At 44.7% G+C, this 19,780-nt stretch overlaps 1 protein-coding gene across 3 annotated transcripts in view; it reads right to left on the bottom strand.

The window, feature by feature from the left end:
• rnf220b (ring finger protein 220b) overlaps nucleotides 1–18,084 on the bottom strand; it is a 29,382-nt gene extending 11,298 nt beyond the window's left edge. For all 3 annotated transcript variants that reach the window (XM_056378949.1, XM_056378950.1, XM_056378951.1), the window contains exons 1-2: nucleotides 17,725–18,084; nucleotides 15,765–16,376 (exon numbers count right to left, since the gene is read on the bottom strand). In XM_056378949.1, the coding sequence (XP_056234924.1) occupies nucleotides 15,765–16,356 (592 nt within the window). In that variant the 5' untranslated portion in view covers nucleotides 16,357–16,376; nucleotides 17,725–18,084. The remainder of the gene's footprint in view (nucleotides 1–15,764; nucleotides 16,377–17,724) is intronic.
• Between the last annotated feature and the right edge of the window lie 1,696 nt (nucleotides 18,085–19,780).

The following is a 19,780-nucleotide window of genomic DNA, read 5'->3' as shown; positions in this document are numbered from 1 at the left end:
CCCCCGCCCACATAAACCCTGTCAGTATCAGTCAGCCTCAGCCCCTTTTCACCCTGGGGGGTCTCAGACACACAACAGGGGGCTGTAAAACCTGCCTGTGGGGCTTGTTAACTGTTCACTCACTACGGCAACTGGCTCGGATGGATTGGCCCTCTCTCACCGGGCTGTGCTGAGTTTGACTGGCCCATCTCCTAATGGATTCACTGTGTCTCTGTCTCCGATTGTTTCCTTTTTCTCTCTTTGTGTCTCGCCAGTTCAGGACCTCCTTTCCTGACTGTCTAGCCTTTTAGCCAGCTGCCTTTTGCGCTCTTCCCACTTGGGAGGATGTTTATATACGACGGCTATATTTAACTCTTGTTCCTATGAAACAAAATGCGTGGATCAGAATGGCACAGTTTGATTTTTACCTCTATTTTGTGTTGACTTCAAAATTGACTATGGACTATTTTGACAACTATTTTTCCATGATCCTTATATACAACTGGAAAACCTTTACATTTGGTCTGGCATGGACAATAAATCCATTTTTATACAGCTGTTGTCAGGAAAGAATTGGACCGATAAGCATACACAAACATGCCTGAATGTAATCACTATCTTATCTCCCCATAGATTTGAAGAGAACACACCCCTGGAGCGAGTAACCCATCAAGACACTGAGATATGTGTCTGCACCATCCCCACTATCAAGAGCATCATGACATTGTAAAGTTCATCTTTTGAAACAAAAAGAAATATATTGCCATGATGATTCTCCTCTTGTGTGATTGATGGTCAAATCCAGTTACTGTTGTTCTGCATCAAGACGCGGACTGTGACTGTCGCGGGTTCAGTACTCGCCAAAGAAACAGAGAGATCTGAATCCTGCTGACAAATCCTCAAAGCATCGAGTCCCCCTGAGGGCCTGGGTAATGGCCGATGCCAGCGCCCATATGACGGCTGCCAGTTCTGCTGATGCAGACGGAGCGGAGATGCCTAACGTGACCTTTAGTGAATGCCACATCACATCAGGCCTGGATGTCACCCGCTGACATTATGCTGGGGCATGAAAAGGCTGTTCTGCAGGGGAGACATGGTGACGAACGTCCCCCCGGTGACAGACCTGTGGACGTGGTATAATTCTGATTGACGTGAGGAGGATTGGACGGCTTTGAATGGCAGCGGACGTACAAGCAAGCATCCAGTGGAGGATGTGGAGCTCGGTTTGCATCGGCCTGGTCTGTTTTTTTCTGTGTTCGTTGGCGATAAAGTGCTGAGACAACTCACTCCAACTGGCATCATTATCCCAATCATCAAACAATTCTCTAAGCACATCAGAAATCCCTCTATAAAGCCATAACAAGCACAGACTCTATATAACCAGTAGGCATGTAGAGATTGGCGGGGGGAGTAAAGTTAACGCTTGGCGGCTAACACTGCAGTGGTGGGTTGTGTAGGCAGGTCCTTGGCACACTTTCAGAGGAGATGGAGGGCTATAAAAGCCATTGGCTCCTGCCACACCTGTACCCCACCCTATCCCGCGGCCTGCTTCCTATTTAAAAGCATCACATGCAGGATATTAGTCAGGGTTTTTCGCCGTCTGTGAGGTAGAGCTAACCTCTGAAGCAGAGGGGGGAGAGGGGAAAGTATGCAGGCCGCCGTTTGTTTTTTATTGGGGAAATAATGGCCTATTGAGAGGTTGGGTATTTAATGAGCAACATAATAGGCCCTGTAGTAACACATCTGCTATGAGCAGAGTCATTTCCTCAGCTTTCAAAGGCTGCTGCTCCAGCCTTTGAAACAGCAAGTCCAGTTGCCTTTGACTTAGTACTTCTAAATATCTGCTTTTTATTAATTGCAGAATTGCTACACCGGTAATATATAAAAGACAAATGTGCTGCTAGGCTGCATGTTCAATCCTAACCACATTCAACGGCCGATGAAGGTACACTTCCTCTCCTAGCCTGACCTCAAATCTCTCACTGTCCAATCTAATTCCAGCATCCTTCAAAAATATCCATCCCTACTCTGCAATCAATTGTGTTTAATGTATTAAAGACACTCACCACAACCACCACAACCTTTGGCCCGTGCACAAATCAATGCCTCGTTAGACCGCTAATGATCATTCATTGACTAATAAGATCTGTATCAACCTCTTGTAGAACATTGATTGGCCTTTGGCCTCTGCAGTGCTCTGTGTATTACATGGACAACAGGAGACGGCAGCTGCGAGTCCTGGGGAGTCAGATGATGAAAAAGCTCCTGGTGGGAATGGACAGGAATCCTAAACTCCAAATAGACTCATTCTGAAGCACCTCAGGCCAAAGCCCTTTTCTTCTGCCCTACAGATCAATGGACATAACCTCTCTGACCACAAGTCAATCAGTGCACAAACCCCCAATTCCTCTCCCACTCGCTCTTTCTCTCTCTCATCTTCTCCATTAGTCACTACAATTGTTCCATCAGGTGCGGGCGTGGCTCGGCATGTATGTGTCCAATCATCTCGTTGATGGAGAGTGGACTGGCTAGCTGTGCAACGGTGTCCCTGTGACCGTATTTTCCTTCTCAGGACCTGAGGGCAAAGATCGAACCCTGCCTCCGCTCCGCTTCTACCAATCAATCTGATCCTCATTGAGATGCATGGCTCAATGATCTTTGATAGTGACTTACAGATTACAGAGAGGGAATGGAAGTCAGGGGGAAAGTTAGGACTGTCCTTGGGTATTTGCGCCTATATGAGGCTACTTACAAGCCACGCCATGGGAAAACATCTTTTATAATTGTCCTGTTCTTTTTCTGCAAGTTTCTTGTCTGTGTTTCAATATGTGTACTTCCCGAGCGGATCCAAATAAACTCGCTATCAGCTCTTATCTCGCCTAACTTTGGAAAAATGGAAAATGATCTTTCCCAACATGAGGAAGAGGAAAAGAAAGGTAAGGAGAACATGAAGTACAAAGAGGTAAAACCGCACCTCTTTTATGCAAATAGTTGACAAAGATGACAAAACGGATGTGATTTTCTCTCTGTTTGGCTCTTCCTCAGGCGTTGTGAATGAGGACTAAGCTGTTTCCCATCAGTTTCTTTAGGAGTGAGTCTCTTTTAATTGGTTTTGGGTAAATTTTCCACAGGTTTGTTTTCAGGCCCATTGTGCCCACTTGACAGAATCTACCTTATTCTTGAAAAACTGATAAAGAATTTGAGGAAAAGTGGCTTAGGGGTTAAGAAGCCAGCTATTAACTGCAATGTCCTTGGTTTGAGTCTTAGCGGGGACTTTTGTTGCATCTCTTTCCCCTTCTCCCTCCCCTCATTTCTTGTCATGTGGTCTCTAATAAAAGCATGAAACTGCCCCACAAAAGTAAAACAAAATCAGGAAAGGCATCAATGAAACTCAACATTTATGATCCTCAATCCAAGACTTGAGACGTCATCGAGCTCATACTTGGAGCAGCAAAATGCCAATTCCAGCCTCTGACACCCGTTTGCCGACTGCTGTCTGTCAAAGTCAGAGCAGTCGCATTGGATCAAGAAGCCGCTGACAGCGGACACCGATATAGAGCTGTTCACCGGTGGCCTGTCACTCATTCCGCACTCACAAGCCAGACGGATGAAATATACGGAGATCCAACTCTGTCACAGTATATCGCTCTGTCACAACTTCAACCTGTCTCAGCAAACGTCAGGACAGCAATTCCCATATTCACTTTAAGTTCGACTAAAGTAAATTTTCACCAAGAGGGAGAGGAAGAATATGAGAACACTGTGATGGTTTTTTCTTCATTCAATTTTAGGGATGTAACGGTGTGGCTTCAATCTACCACACGTGGACTTATAAAACACCCTTGAACTAAAAAATATTGTCCAAGCTGAAGGGTGCTTCTGTTGCTGACTTTTTTTTCTGCAAAAGGTCGACATTTTGCAGACAGCAGCAACACCGTGCTTGTTGGCATTTTTAGCAGCAATGAAACAAATTGGCACAAAAAACCTCAAGTTAGTGAGTAACTCAGGAAAATGTGTAAACACGCTGTGAGGTATTTGTATTTTATGTCCTGGTGTGATTGCTGCAATATATTTTATTCTCTTTTTACTGTGTATGTGTGTGTTTTGAAGCAAACATGTATTATCCCATTAATTCAAATCTATATATCATTCCTGTCATGATCATCTCAGCTGCTGTATCTGTGTCTGTGTGTGTGTGTGTCTGTGTGTGCGTGTGTGTGTGTGTGTGTGTGTGTGTGTGTGTGTGTGTGTGTGTGAAAGAGAGAGAGAGAGTGAGAGAGACATAAAGAAACTAATAGACAGATCACAATCCCTCATTATAGTGTAATTAGATTGGCTCTAAAAATACAGATCACTATTACCTGGACCACTGATTAATACACATTAATACTTTCTCTGTCTGTCTCTCTCTCTCTCTCTCTCTCTCTCTTATTATTCCATTGTCTCCTCATCACACACACCCCACCCCCCACCCCCCCACCCCTTCTCTCAATTAGTGGTTAACAAGGAGAAAATGAGAGGATCGCTCTGTTGCTTGCATCAACTTTTCTTAATAGTCTTGGACAAACACTGTGTCACTGTGTGTGGAACTCACTCAAGAGTTTAATTACGCCAGGACTCAACAACAACTATTGAGCCTATAAAAGCAAGTTCTTCCCACATACTTGATCATTTGGCAGACATAAGCTTCCACAAAGAAAAACTCGCTTGAATACTGAAAAAAAATATATTTCCCAAAATACTTTTGAAATAATAACCACCAGAAAACACGTCTGTACTTATAGCATCCAGCAGGTGACTGTAGTGCCAACTCTGACACATTCAGCGTTATAGATACACGCACCATAGCTCCGGCTGAGGCTCCTTAACACATCACGGCACAATTTTTGGCAATTTAAAAAAAGCTAGACTCAGTCAGAGCGAATAAAGTGGACACATCCACCAGCAGACAATGATTTTTCAGCAAGGAGAAACTGTGGATTTACTATGTTCTTACTGCTGCTATCAGGTGCATGAGGGACGTTCTCAAGATCTAGATGAGGTTCCCAGATGGTGGTGAGAGTTTTAAGGTATAGTTATTGGCATAGTTGTAGTATGTAGCAAAAAAGGTACTCCGCTAAACTGAGCAGCAGAGAGAAGGAAAGACTTAAAAAAAAAATAGGACAAAGAGAGGAATGAAGAATGTTCTTTTCTTGTGTGTTGGAAAAGACACACTTCTTTTGATTTTTTTGTTTGTTTTTCAGCCTGTACACACTTCACTATGGGTTCACTATGTTCTGGGTGGGGGGGTGGGGGCAATCGTACTCAGGCATGGTACAAAGCAATCATACCAAACATGAAAAGGCCCTGTGAGAGAATATGAAGGAAAGACACAAGAGCAGAGACGAGAAACATCCAGAAGAAGAGCTTATAAAGAAAGGAGAGTTTTTCAGGTATCCAGTGCAGCAGCAGGAGGAGGAGGAGGGTTCATAAATGTAATGCAAATTTCCTCACATCTGTCTGCAACAAAGTCAGAAAATACTGACATGACGCTGTCCTGTACACAAAAGTTATAGATTATGACATAAAAATATCTGAAAATCTACCTGAGGGAGCAACACAGTTCACGTCAACCAAGCAACATATTCTATACCAGCAAAATGAATTAAGAAAGAAGCTCTTGCCGTTTTGATTCTGACAGACAGAGACAATATGATAAAATGTGTTTGCCAGAAAAACACACCACCACACCGAAAATACCAGAAAAGGCACGTTCTATCAGTTGCTGTTTTTGAGTAGTTAACATGTTTTAAAGTAGATTTTCCCTTTCAGGTGGTAATTTCAGGCAGCTGACATAACACACACTCAAACACACACACTGTCCTGTTCTTCCAAGGAAAACACACCCACCTGCTTTCCCCTCACACACCTGTCCCACATACACTTTGTGCGGCGCAGGTGAGCGGCGGAAACCTTAGCCATTAGGGAGCAGCAGTCAACAGGGAGAGAGAGCTGGTAGTACACTTCAAACAAAATCTAAATTGTTGGGTTCTCCCAGGATTTATGCCACATTTGTGACCAAAAAAAAAAAAAGAAAAAACAAAGCCCCACACTGGGCCTTGATCACGGTGTGAGCAGACCACCAGTCAGAACTTGTTGAAATTTTCGGACACCACGCCACAGCAACCCTCCTTTCAGCCTCATCAGCGGGCATTATTAGAGATAAGCCACATCACCCTCCCACCCATACTCCAGATAACATCTGATACTGTCAGAAACGCAGTGCTGACTGCTGCTGGTAGGAGAGGAACACAAACACCTGGCGCTGTGTGATACACCTGTGTTTGGGTTAGTCACACTTCCTAAAGGATGTTATTGTGTCTGCCTGGATGAGCAAACAATTACGGCAGATGACGATGGTTTTATCTTCAAATGGTGGAAAGATAGAGACGATTGAGCAGCTTATCTTCAGTGACCCACACACAAAGGGAAAGAGGACTCAGGATCTCAGAGGATTACTTATTTCCTTGTAAATAAACTATTGAAAAGTGGAGAAAACGTTTTAACACGTAACACGTAGAAAATTACTTGTTATATTTAGCAGACTTTTTCATTTTATTAGAGTATATAAACATTATGAACAGCACAATATAAACATTGGTTGCACTGCTGTTATACCGGATTCAATTTGACTTTGAACATGATGAAATTCTTTTACTGTAATTCTGCATTACGAATCTGATTTGCGAGTGTGTTCCCTAACTGTTGAACTCTATTGTAGTTTAAGCATTAAACTGCGAGGAAATGTCAGCAGTAAATCATTCTTTTATAGTTGTTGTTTTCTTTTGAGGATAAAATAAATCCCTGTGTGCTGTGTCTGGTATCCCAGCACCAGAGAGACTCCTCTCTCCTGACCCGGAGCCTTGTTGAGAAAAAGACATATTGAGCTTTAATGTAACACTCTAAGTGGACTGCTGACCTTCTACAACAGACTGTAAATTTGCTTTTGCTGCTAGTTTTATTGTGTATGAGTGTGTGGTGGTGTGTGTGTGTGTGTGTGTGTGTTTGTGTGGGAAGTGAAATTAAGAGTGTGAATATGCACACATTGTAATGGCTTGTGTGTGAGAAAGAGTGTAAACGTGTTTGTGTGTGTGTGTGTGTGTGTGTGTGTGTGTGTGTGTGTGTGTGTGTGTGTGTGTGTGTGCGCGTGCTCATGTATATATCATTTACACACACTGCTGTGTAGCCCTGGTGAGCGCAGCGCAGTGTGAGCCCACATCGATACGCCCCTCCGATCCCCCCTGTCAGCAAACACAGGAGACACAGGAGAACAAAGAGGCCTGTGGCAGCGCCAGCGGGTATAGATCTTCTCCCCTGTGTTCTCACTCAGCAGGGTCACACAGGAGCCGCTCACAGTTCAATCCCCTCTACTTGACTGATCAGGGGCTTTGTGCCGCTGCTAATGAGAATGGACCCTCTCCAGTCTGCAGGACCCGGAACCAGCCCACCCAGAGCAAAGGAGTCCAAGAGTCCAGCTCAGATACATCCAGCTATTTCAAAATGGAATTCAGGTTAAAAGTAATTAAAAATCATAACTGCTCAAAGATTTTAAAGTCAAAGGTTACAGAATAGGGAGAGACAGAGTCAGTGTTTGTGATACAGATTTTTAAAGGGTTAAGTTAGTTTTTGGCAGAATGGAAATGTATTTGACAAGAGTATTTTTATACTCATTAAAGTTTCCATGAAAACCCAGATATGCATGAATATGTATACAATAATGTGTATTTCTGATTAGTGTAAGAAAAATGAGAATCCGCATTAGAAATCAGTCTGACCTTGCTTTTGAATGTTACACTAACACTTGTGTCCTCCATAACAGAACTGAACCTGCTGCACCCAGTGACACTTTGATCTTCTACAATGAATCGCTGTTTTCACATTAAGCCATTTTTTAAAGACCGAAGAAATGTGCCTTGGTGATTACATCTGTTTCAAACGTTTCTTGATATTCTCAACACAGGTAAAACTGTACTTGAAACTTGATCCCAGTGGACAATTTTTCAACTTGCTCTGTGCTGGATTATCATGGAGGGTTGGTTTTCTACAGTGTTATACGAGGTAAAGCGACTGTACAACTTTTCTCACGTGAAACTCAGCTACAGTAGCATCGCCACTTGATGTGCTATAATGGTGTCATTTGCATTGAAACAATCCACAGCATGTATCCCATAATCATTCAGTGATTGATTTGTAATTGCACTAATAGGGTCACGACCGAGACAATAGGATGTGTAAAGCAGAGTCCCTGCTCTTACTCAGCCTCACAGACTCACAGCGAGGCCTGCCGAGCTCTGCCTGTGTGGTCTATGGGGACAATTAGCACAATCTCCATACTAATGGTAGTCAGTAATGGACACTGCTGAGCGTGCCAGTCACTGTGTGTGTGTGTTTGTGTGTGTGTGTGTGTGTGTGTGTGTGTGTGTGTGTTTGTGTGTGTGTGTGTGTGTGTGTGTTTGCATATGCATGTGTGTGAGGGAATGTTTGCATACGCGCATATCCTTCAGTGTAAGTGCCTTCCTGTGTGTAGTTGAGAGTCTGCCTGCCCTCTGGTGTGTGTGTGTGTCTGTGTGTGTGTGTGTGTGTGTGTGTGTGTGTGGGTACACACTGACTTCCTGTGTTTATGTGTGTGTGTGTGTGTGTGTGCCTACCACTGTGAGTGCGTCAGTAGCCAGTAGCCCGTATTTCACTGAGGTGAACCCCCCCACCACCACCGCAGCCACCACCACCCCACCCCTCCACCCACTTTGCTTGCGGCTCTAACCCTGATCCACGGCCACTCATTAGCACCATAATAAAGAGTTGAGACGACACGTAAAAGGTTATATACTGCTGGACTGCTGTTTTCCTACCAATTATCAGGCGTGTGATTTATGGCCCAGACCCAATGCTATTCTCTGAGGAGAATTGGGGGAGTGTTTACACCCCTACACAGCGGGGTGAGAGGTCAATCCTGGCAAACTTTGACCTTTAAGGCAGGAGTGCACTGGCGCTGATGGGAGTTTGGCGAACAGCTAAGCAGCACTGGGTGTGACTTAATCAATCAGAGGGTCTTTAGGATGCATGTGTAAGTAATCTGTGTTTGAACTGTCACATGGACGTGGTTATATAACCCAACAAATATTAACTTTCTCTCTAAGGCTGTGTCCCTGCCTGCTTTGTAGTGCACTATATTTAGACTCCACCGTCCTGAGTGTCTGATTTCTGAGAGTGACATTTATGGGCCCTAAAATATTCCCACAGTGAAATGAAAAAAGAAAAGTCCATAGCATGTACACTTGAGTGTCTCTTATACGAAACACCATGACACTTTGCAGCTCCCTACAGATGTCTTACTTTTATTCAAACTTTTTAAAAAAAAAATTTGCACATTATCTTTGGCTGAAAATCCTGCTTGTAAAGCTGCTGAATGATGTCGGGACGTCATGTTTTTGTGAGTGGAAGCTATCATGCCTGGTACGTCTTTGACGTATTGGCTTTTGTCAAGCTTCTCCACAGCTGGGAGACTTGCAACAAGCACAAGTGACATGCCGTAATGAGGTCTGTGTGTGACACTAGGCAAACACACATATACAACACACAAACACACGCACACACACTGTAAATGTTATATGTTTTATATATATATATGTGTGTGTGTGTGTGTGTGTGTGTACATTATATGTGTGTGTGTAGGTTTTAGGCTGCCATCCAGGCGTGCAGGGTTGGTGTGGTCTTGCTGTCTGTCTCCTCAGCTCCTCAGCAGCATGTGTTTAACCCCAGCATTTGGCCTTTGTGCCCTCTCTATCTGCCTGACTGATTTGTTAGGCTCCGGGGAAAGGATGGAGGATGTGTGTGTGTGTATGTGTGTGTGTGTGTGTGTGTGTGTGTGTGTGTGTGTGTGTGTGTGTGTGTGTGTGTGCCACTTCTTACGCATATGCGATTCAATCTACAGAAAAACCCCCTCTGCCTTTACCCGAAGCCTTTCCTACACACACACACGTGCGCGTGTGCATGCACACACACACAAATACACACACAAACCACGTCTTTGATGTGAGATCAGAGGCAGCCGAGATGCAGGTCGATCAGGTGCACAGACAGAAAAGTAGAACGAGGGAAAAACGGAGAGCCGGGAAGAAGGAAAGATGGCCTCTGTTAAAACAAGGCTGTTGTTTTAACGACCCCTGGGCCCTGCAACTCATTATGACCCCTCTCTCTCTCTCTCGCTCTCTCTCTTTCTCTGTCTCTGTGTTTCTTTCTTTCTTTCTCTGTGTCTTTCTGTCAACTCGAGCCTCCCTCTCTCTACACTGAGGCAGTGTTGTTCGTGTGGGCCGATCACAGTAGGACATGGAGCAGATACAAGATGTGAGATGTGTTATGACTCATGTTTCACCAGAACATTCTGTTGACCGTCTAACAGGTGCTGATGGTCACTGCAATAAGACCCCCACACACACACACATACACGCACACAGATTTCCCCCTGCTACTGTAAAAGCCTAGTGCCAGACTTATAGAAATCCTGTCTCCGACAAGCCGTGTGGTCCACAGCCTGACACAGCCTGAAAGTTCTGAAGATGCCTGCATGGGAGCTGTGACACACACACACACACACACACACACACACACACACACACACACACACAGAGGTACACACACTGCACTCCTCATGTATTTGCAAATGTATAAACACATATAAGACCACACAGACAACACATAAATCAAAAATACATGAGGAAAAACCTTCCACATTCCCTCTCTCTAGTCCTTATAAGATGAAGGGAAGGAGGTAAAAAGCCGAGGAGAGTTTTCCCTCCTGCCAGGATGAAAGCCTCTTTTACTTGGGAGAACATTAGGAGAACAAACTACCATCACACCAGGAGGGGGAACAGTCAACCGCGGCGTGCTCTCACATCAAACACAACCACCATTAATATTGTAATGCTTCCTCTCTGAGTGTTTGAAATCAAGACAGCCAGTGTGGTCATTCGGAGAGCTGGTTGCGGATGTCACTTTATTAGGGACGATACGGCTTTGAAATGACACTGAACAACACTGTGGCTGCAGTGTGTGTTCAAGCTGGAGTCCATGATTTGTAGGAACCAGATTCATGTATCTTGACTTTCACTTTTTTTTTTCTTTCTTTTCAGTCTGTTTTAAAATGACTAAAAACTGTAATTTTTTCCTTCTTTACATCTGCCTGCCAACATTTCCCAGTTGTGTTGTTCATGTTTCTGCCCTCTTATTGCCTCTTTATTTCAGATTTCTTTCTAAAGTCTCCAACAACAAAACAAAACAAAGAAAAACAGCATGAAAAAACTAGGCATAAGAATATGGTGAGTGTGACTGTTGATGCACGGACTGCACATGCAAGTCCACGTGATAAGGAGTATACACCCTGGGAATAATAGTGGGCAGCAGATACTATATGTGTATGCATGAGCATCGAGTGGTTGCTATTGATCTCCTGTGGTCTGCCAGCGGGATGTAAACACTGTGTCTTTCAACAGGAAGCGCCACTCAATACGAGCAGCCGTCAACTGCTTCACAGAAAACACAGCGCACAGACGCTTATCAAATCAGCACACACAGCTAGAATATGTGACCTGTGTGTGTGTGTGTGTGTGTGTGTGTGTGTGTGTGTGTATGTGTGTTAGTGTGTGTGTGTGTGTGTGTGTGTGTGTGTGACAGAGACATACCATATAAACTTATATGCACGATTAAGTGTATGTAAAAGATGCACAAACATGCATCGGCGTTGGGTGAAAGCTGTGTAACGGAAATAATTTTGATGATTTTCATGATTTAATAACTGAATGACCACAAGCTACTCTGTGGGGTCATTCTGCAACATTTGGCCCAATGAATAAGCAATTAGAAGAGGTTCAAAACTGTTTCGGCGGTCCGGCTAAAAACAACACTGCTTTCGTTCATTCCTCAAAACTGGACAGTTTGGAGATATGAGGTTTTCACCTGACAGCAGTAATATACTAAAAATCAAAGTCACATCTATCTAAACATATACTCACAGGAATACTACCGCCTTCAAACACACACACACACACACACACACACACACACACACACACACACACACACACACACACACACACACACACACACAGAGCATGTGAGCTGTGTCTGGAACAAGCAGAAACCCATCAAACTTCACTGCAGAGATAATCCATGTGCCAAATCTAAGATGAATCTATGTAATATTGATTCTGTCCGGGCGCTGCACTAGTCCGCTAACAACCCATGAATAACCGACCGTGGAGGACACTTACACACTGAGCGCATCTGGCAGAGAATCCCTAAGTGTGTGTTACGCTTAAATGTTTGCCCTCTATTAACTTCCTGCAGGATTTCTTTTCACTCAGGTGAAGATTTGGGGAGTCTCTCAGTGCCTTCTCATCCCAGGAACAGAAGTCCTTGATGCTCTGTGTCTGATTCAAAGGCCTGATGCACAGACTTTGCTCTGGTGAGGAGTTTTGTCCATGTTTAACAACTGTGGTCAGATTCAATACTTGCTGAGTAGATATTGTATTTAAGCTCATACAAATAAGTAATACTCAGTAATTGTGCATGTTAAGTATATTGTGCAATATGATGTTTGGAAAGGTAATGTTTTGAAATAAATTCTAATAAAACATCTCAGAGTGACAAGTATGAAAAAAAAAGCCTTGTACACATGAATCTGTTTATAATGGTCCAAACTGAGTCTAATGAAAAGTTGCAACAAGTTTTGTGTCGTTTGTTTTGCATCCAATGCATGAGATAAGTTCCTTTCCCGTTAATTCTGATGTGCTTCACATATCACAACAAATGCCATTCTTGCGACCACCCATGCATGAGCACACAAGGGAGGCACGAGAGGCGTAAGTTTATATGGGGCCAAAAAACAAAATCATGAAAAGCTGCCACCATTGGCGATCCGTGTGGGAGAAGTGCTTTGAAATTGCTGTTGTCAAAAAGTCTGTAGGACAGATTTGTCATTTGAATAAGGAAAAAGAAAGAAGTGACATGATGATCTGATATACTGATCTGTCCTTTATGTTTTTTTGTTTGTCGATCAACGATTTTCATTTTTCTGACAGCTACATCCAGGAGTTCGAGTCCTAGTTGCAAGTATCAGAACACAGGGGCTCTCAAACATCTGCCTCCAGTTATCACAGCTCTCACTCACCACAGTAAGATACAAACACACACACACACACACACACACACGCACGCACACCACTCTGTCAGCGTCTGGCCGTGGTGTGTTTTGCCACTCCACTCCTCCGGTTTCCCAACTTGTGTTTCTGGTAAAGGGCCATTTTAGTTCCAGCTCAGGCCTGCGGCGGAAAGCATCTCCCCGAGGAAAATAAGCATGACTCGCTCCAGTGAAGACATCTGCCCTTTGAAAGCGAGCGTGGCTGTTTGAACAGCTGTCAGAGCACACCGTGCGTCTCAGACCTTCCCTGATAAAACAGAAGCAAGTCTGGGAGGGAAAATCGACAGAAGAAAGACGCTAAATGGACGGAAGGTGACGTCCACTGGCAAAGGCACACGAGGCAGATGGGAAGAGGCGCCCCTACCCGCTCGTTGTGTAGACTGCTTAGAAGCTAAGAGAGGATCTACAGCACTTGATCGTCTGTGATCAGAACTGGAGAATATGGTAAAAAAAATATATATATATTCCTGTTGGGCAATCTGTGCCACATTAACACACTCTTGATCCAACAGTGTGTGCCACTGTGTACAAGCTGACATTCCTACACATCCTTCTGTAGTCAGCACTAGAAAGAAGTGCAAATCTCCGAGACAAGTCATCAGTTACAGAACTGAAGAAAATGAATGTTGTCTCAATGTGTTTTCTACAAAACTTTTTATTTTTATTCAGAGGACAGCTGGCACAAGCGTCATCGGAAAGCCGCACAGACAGTAACTAATGAAGAAAACTTAAAAAGTATGAAAGTAGGATTTTATGGTCTAGTTTGTGGTTGAGTGAGTGTGTGTGTTGCCATCGCCGCTGCAGTATGCGAGCAGTAGACGAGCAGTAGACGCTCTCACACCCCAAGAAGATTTCAAGCTTAAGACTTTTGGTCCTGAAGTGACTGTCTGTTACCCAGTCAAGAGGAACAAGTGTATGTCAGACTTAGAAAAGTGCTGGGAGCTCAATTGCATTAAAGCTCTTAGTTTGCCTGAGCTCCAATCTAATTGGATAAAGCTGGAAAAGCAGCTTCCAATGTGTTCGAATCCATTTCCCCCCCCCCATTTTTTATTTTTTTTGGGTGGTGGTGGTGGTGGTGGTTGGGGGGGGGGGGTAGATGTTCCCCATGTTCTGTTCCATCTCGTCTTTTGTCCTTGTCAACATTCCCCAAATGAGATTCCCAAAATCAGGAGGTGAGGGGTGCACGCACGCACGAGTGCACAGAGCAAACATTGTCAGACAGACACACCTCTCACACCAGCATGCTGGCTGGCATCTCTTCCTTTCCCGTCCTTATTAAAATTCCGTATTGAGATTCCTTCCTGCCACTCCGCCTCCCTGGCCCTGTCACTCAGCCACCAACCGGCGACAAAATCAGGAAGTTTCAACAAAGACACACACATATGCACAGAAGCACACACGGCACACAATCCAAACTTTTCTTAAGACATCTCGTCCCTGCTCCCGCCCTTTATGTGTGGGATGAAAGTTTTCTTTAGGTGATATGTATGAGAGCGTGCATCAGCGTCTCCCTCTCCTGCCTTCGCCTCTCTCCATCTCTGCCCCCCCCTTCTCATTGTCATTATTTTCGATGGTGTCCCCCTCTGATCTGCCGAGCCGTTGGGTGCTCTCTCTCCTCTCTCTCTCTCTCTCTGTCTTTGTCTGGTCCCTTTCATCTGTCAGGCGCTCCCCTTGGCGGCCGCCACTGAGGGGGTTTGATTTCCCATCATGCCTAGCATTGCCTCCCTGACTCCGGCTCCCTCTCTCCCTCCCCTCTCCTCCCCCTCTGAGGCGAGTGTTGTGCCCCCGCGTCGTTGGGCAATTATCCCCGGGAGTAATGAGGAGCGTCTCTCCCTCCACGGCAAGCTGACTGACACCTCTCCCACTCATTTGTCAACAAATCAGACGGCTGGTGTGGGCGGCCATATTGAGCTGAGGGTTGTCGTTGGGAAGCTCAGGCTGAGACGCATCGCCACGTCTCTCTCTCTCTCTCCCTCTCTCTTTTTCTCTATCCTCCTCCATCCTTTCCTCTATCTCTGCCACCTCGTTATCTCTGACAGGGTGTCATTCGTTCCAACTCTTAACTCCTCCTATGTCAACCCTCCATACGCTCCCATGTATTTGTGTTCCTCAGCCGCCAAGAAAAGTCTCACTTCCAATAGGCCTAATGGTCATATGTGGCTAATGATCACTAAGCTGTATAAGTGACACTGTTCAATTTATTTGTGTCAAAGTCAGTCGCAGCCAGTCGCTGTAAACACTTTGCCCAACTAGACGAAAAAGACTAGAGTGCAAAAGGGAAAATATTTTCAGATACGTCTTTCCTTATAAAGGCTCCTTTCAATTTGTCACCTTTAGTCGACGCAGATGTAGAGGATATGTAAATCTCATCTGCCTTGTCATGTCAGTGTGAGCAGGGTCTTGATGTGCTCAATTAAACGCTGCATATTTCACAGCATACTTTAAAGATGTGAGATGAGTGACTTTGTGTGAGCTTTAGACACAGATGCGGATGGGTACCAAGACATGCATGTGCACGTGTGTGGTTTCTGTAAGTCGAGCGAGTACTCACTGTGCTCTTTGCGCTCCTCCGGGCTCGATGAAGCCTCTCCGTCAGACATCAGGCCAGACATGGAGAACAGCTTCCTCCCTGAGTCCTCCCCGGTTTTGAGGGAGCCTCCCGAGGAGCCGAAGTCAAACTCCTTCCCCTCCACCTCCGGGAAGCAGCTTTTCAGCCTCTTGGCAGGGGTAAAAGCCGACTGGTAACCCCCTGACTCCCTCTCCTCTGGCGGGGAGGCGAAAGGTCGGAAGGCGCCCACCCCGCTGTGGTTGAGCATACCAAGGGTGGAGCAGTCCAGGTTCGGTGGGGTGAATTGGGGGTGCAGGTGGAGCAGGGAGGCTGGGAAGTCTCGGGAGGGAAAGGTGCCTGACATGGGGCCCTGTCGCTGATACATGGAGGTGAATGTGTAGGAGGCTGAGGGGAAGGGAAGGTGGAGGTCCTTCTCTACAGAAGCAGGGACACCGAAGGGCCTGGGCGCCTGGCAGGGGACGGAGGCGTCTCGGCCGGCCTCGGCAGTGGTGGCGAGGACCATCAGGGCAGGGGAGGCCAGTGGAGCTGGCAGGTAGGAGGGGCTGTCCATCTTGAAGGGGCGGTGAAGGTCCATTCACCTCCCTGTTAGTGGTCCTGAGGAGAGGGAGAGGGAGAGGACAGAGTTGAGGTGGAGCGTAAAGGCTGAGCTACATCAGGACATGAAAGGGAAAAACTTGTTTCAAAGGGTGACAAACAAAAAGTAACTATTTTCCTTTCACCTTCACTGGATTGTAACAGGCTTATTAATTTGAGCTATCTTATGAAGAAATAAGTTTGATTTAGGCTGAAATCGAATATTATTTAAATTTTGTAAAGTCAAAAATGAAATTGTTTTATGATCCCTAAGCCAAAATTCTTCATCTCTTCATTTTATGAAACACACCCAGTTGCAACTCAGGAGGCATTTTTACAATTACAGTTTTGGACTAATTTCATTTCATTTAAAAAGGGTTGGAGGAGGCCTACTGTGCCTGTAAATAATTACAACGGAATAAATTGCCAATAAAACACACATGTAGGCGAAGCCTGCACAAGATAAATTTAATAGTGAGGTATAAGCAATTATTTGGGAAAATCCTCTAAATACTTTCGGAAAAAGTAGGATTTGTCTTGTTTTTTTTCTCTGTAAAGAATTAATTATCTCAGTAAATCAATAAATTGTAAATGGTGCTGATTGTGGCCAATAAAATAAACTCATTGGTGGGTCTTTTTAAGTAGAATAACGGTCTCGGGAATAAAAGTTTCTTAACATTTCTGCCCTTAAAATGTAAAACAACAATCTATAAAAAACGCAGCCTAAAAGGATTAAACGAAGGTAGTTTTTTAAATGACAAGCTAAAAGTTGAACAATGATAAATTCCAATCGAAAAAAGACCCCGGCTTCATCTAATTTGCGATTTCACTGTTTCTTAAACTGAAATTTAATAAAGATCCACTTGGCATTAATCCTGAAAAAGAGGCCTGAATATGAAAGTGATGTTCCCGTCCATTGATTCACTTTTTTTTTAACTTGCATCAGTCTTTTTCTGGTTTATGAACCAAAACATCTGCTCTTGTAATTAACCAGGATGAGATAAGAAGTTGTGCAATCGACTGTTTTTTTTTTTCTCAACAAATTAAAAACAAAACAGCCTATACTTTGCGATTCAGTGACAATACACAGATACCATGACACACATCTAATAGCGCAGAGGAGGTCGATATTTGACCCTTCAATTCGTGAAGAAATAACATTTTCTCAAAAGTCTTCACGCGCGTCTCAAAAGCGTCCGCAGCTCTCCAGCCACGGCGAACAAGTTCCCTCACCTCAGAGAAAAAAAAAAAAACACCACAAAGCCTCACACCCGACAGAGCACATGGCAATCACACAAGCAATTAAACCAATTAAAACAAATGAAGCTGTGATCACTTGTGTTATCACGCAGCATCAGCCGCCACTTACCGTGATGAAGTACTCAGAGCGGGATTTATTTCGCCGTTAAGCAACTCTCTCTTGCTCTCTCCCTCTCTCTCTCTCTCCCACACTGTCTCTCACTCTCCCTCTCTTTCAACTTATAATTTCAAGGACGCGGCACTTTCTCTTGGTGGCGCAGGAAAAGAGAGAAAAGGTGAAAAAAAAAAAGAGAGAGAGAGAGAAAGAGAGAAAAGGACGTGCAGCTGCTGTGCGGGCAGCGTCGGCTTCCCCCAGTCCTCCTCCTCCAGATGTGGCGAGTGTTGAGGAGTTGAGGTCTGTGTAGTTGAGAGAGGTGTAGTCGCTGTGTTTTTGTGGGAAGGATCAGGGCATCAGTGAGTGGACTAGCTGCGGGTCGGTCTGCCTCTGTTGGTCTCCTTCATGCGCTCCGTGTGACAGCCCCCCCCCCCCCCTCCCCGCTCCCTTCCCCTCCCCACCCCCTTCTTCCCCTGCCCTCTTTCTCTGTTGCCCCCCCCCCCCGCCTGCTCTCGCCCCCTGAGACGCACTGCCTGCGATGGACACATTCAATTTCTTGCCCTCGGTAAAGAGTGAAATTGAGTCAAAAGAAAAATGCAGTATTTTTGCAGAAGGAAAAAAAAAGTCTAGAAATGCTTGTGGCATATAGCCTATAGGTGCCAGATCATATAACTGGGAATACAGAATCAAAATCTGGATTTCTGATTTTTTTTTAAAAAAACCTGTACATCCTCTATTACAATCATTGTCTTATTGCTTTGTAATAATAACGTTAACAAGGATCACACCTGTAAATACCTTCAGATTTGGAGGACCCCCTCATGTCAGAGGTGTGAAAGGACACACATACTCCACATGAAGACTTTTCACCATTAAAGCCTGAATTCAGTGCATTAGTTAAACAAGTTAAGCCACTCAAGTCATCACTTTTTGAGTATGTGTGTTGGTGTCACTGCTTTGTTACTGTGAATGGCAGGTGATGGAGTCATCCTCTCCTCCGTGGCTCACTGAGCCTACAGTTCCCAGCATGTGTGACTGACACTTGAGAACATTCCCTTTTGATGAGACACAATGCAAACCAATGGTATTATTTGTCACAGATAATCTGCTTTCAACTTCAACACATTACACACAGCGTAATATCTACATTATTCATATCTGATTTCCAGCACATTGTCAGAAAGCACAGCTCAGAGCGCCACAAATCAGCCCAAATCACTCTTAATTTGTTTTTATCGGTATTGGTATTGCTTAAAGACTTTTTGAAATAATGTAATTGAAATAATTCCTTATTCCCCGGAGCCAATCCAGAGGCTTTACACTGCTAATCTAATGTGACACGCAATTTCCGTCTCTCAGACGATTGCTTCCCCTCAGGTCCCTGTCTTTAATGAACAGCCATTTGGCTGTGAGCCTGTGTGCGTGCATGTGTGTGTGTGAGTGTGTGTGAATGTGTGTGTGTGTAATCAGAGAGCGAGAGAGAGAGAGAGTCCTGAGATAGGAAATGAGTGAATGGGGAATATCACAGCCAAGAAGAAGACATACAGAGGAGGCTTGCGGGGAGCCGTAGCTGGAAATCAGTGGGTGCTAACTGAGCCTGAAAACACACTGGATAATTGGGATATAAAAATAAATATTGACTCTCATGTCTATATTACCTAAGTCTGAAGAGAGCCATGATTTAGCCTGGACAGTTCATCTGTCCCTCACATCCTTTAGGTGTTCCCTGAGACGGAGCCCCCCCATGTGCGCTGCTTCCTCTCACTCTGAAAGACAGCAGTTGGTGAAGAGGTAGAGGGCCAGACAGCAGATGCAGACCTTTAAATGGACACATAAACCAGAGTCCAGACTGACTCTCTAACAGTGTTGCCCTCAGACCAATATGGAAGCATGTAACACATGTCTTCTCTGTGCCAAGGCAAGGTCATTACTCCACTTAGGGAGCACCCTCTCCCTCACACATTGTTTTGAGGTTAGGCAACCAATTGCCACTACACACACACACACACACACACACACACACACATACACACATACACAAACACACACACACACACACACACACATACAC

The sequence above is a fragment of the Seriola aureovittata genome, chromosome 6, assembly GCF_021018895.1.
Source record: "Seriola aureovittata isolate HTS-2021-v1 ecotype China chromosome 6, ASM2101889v1, whole genome shotgun sequence".
Taxonomy (NCBI): domain Eukaryota; kingdom Metazoa; phylum Chordata; class Actinopteri; order Carangiformes; family Carangidae; genus Seriola; species Seriola aureovittata.
This window is presented reverse-complemented; position numbering and strand designations above follow the sequence as displayed.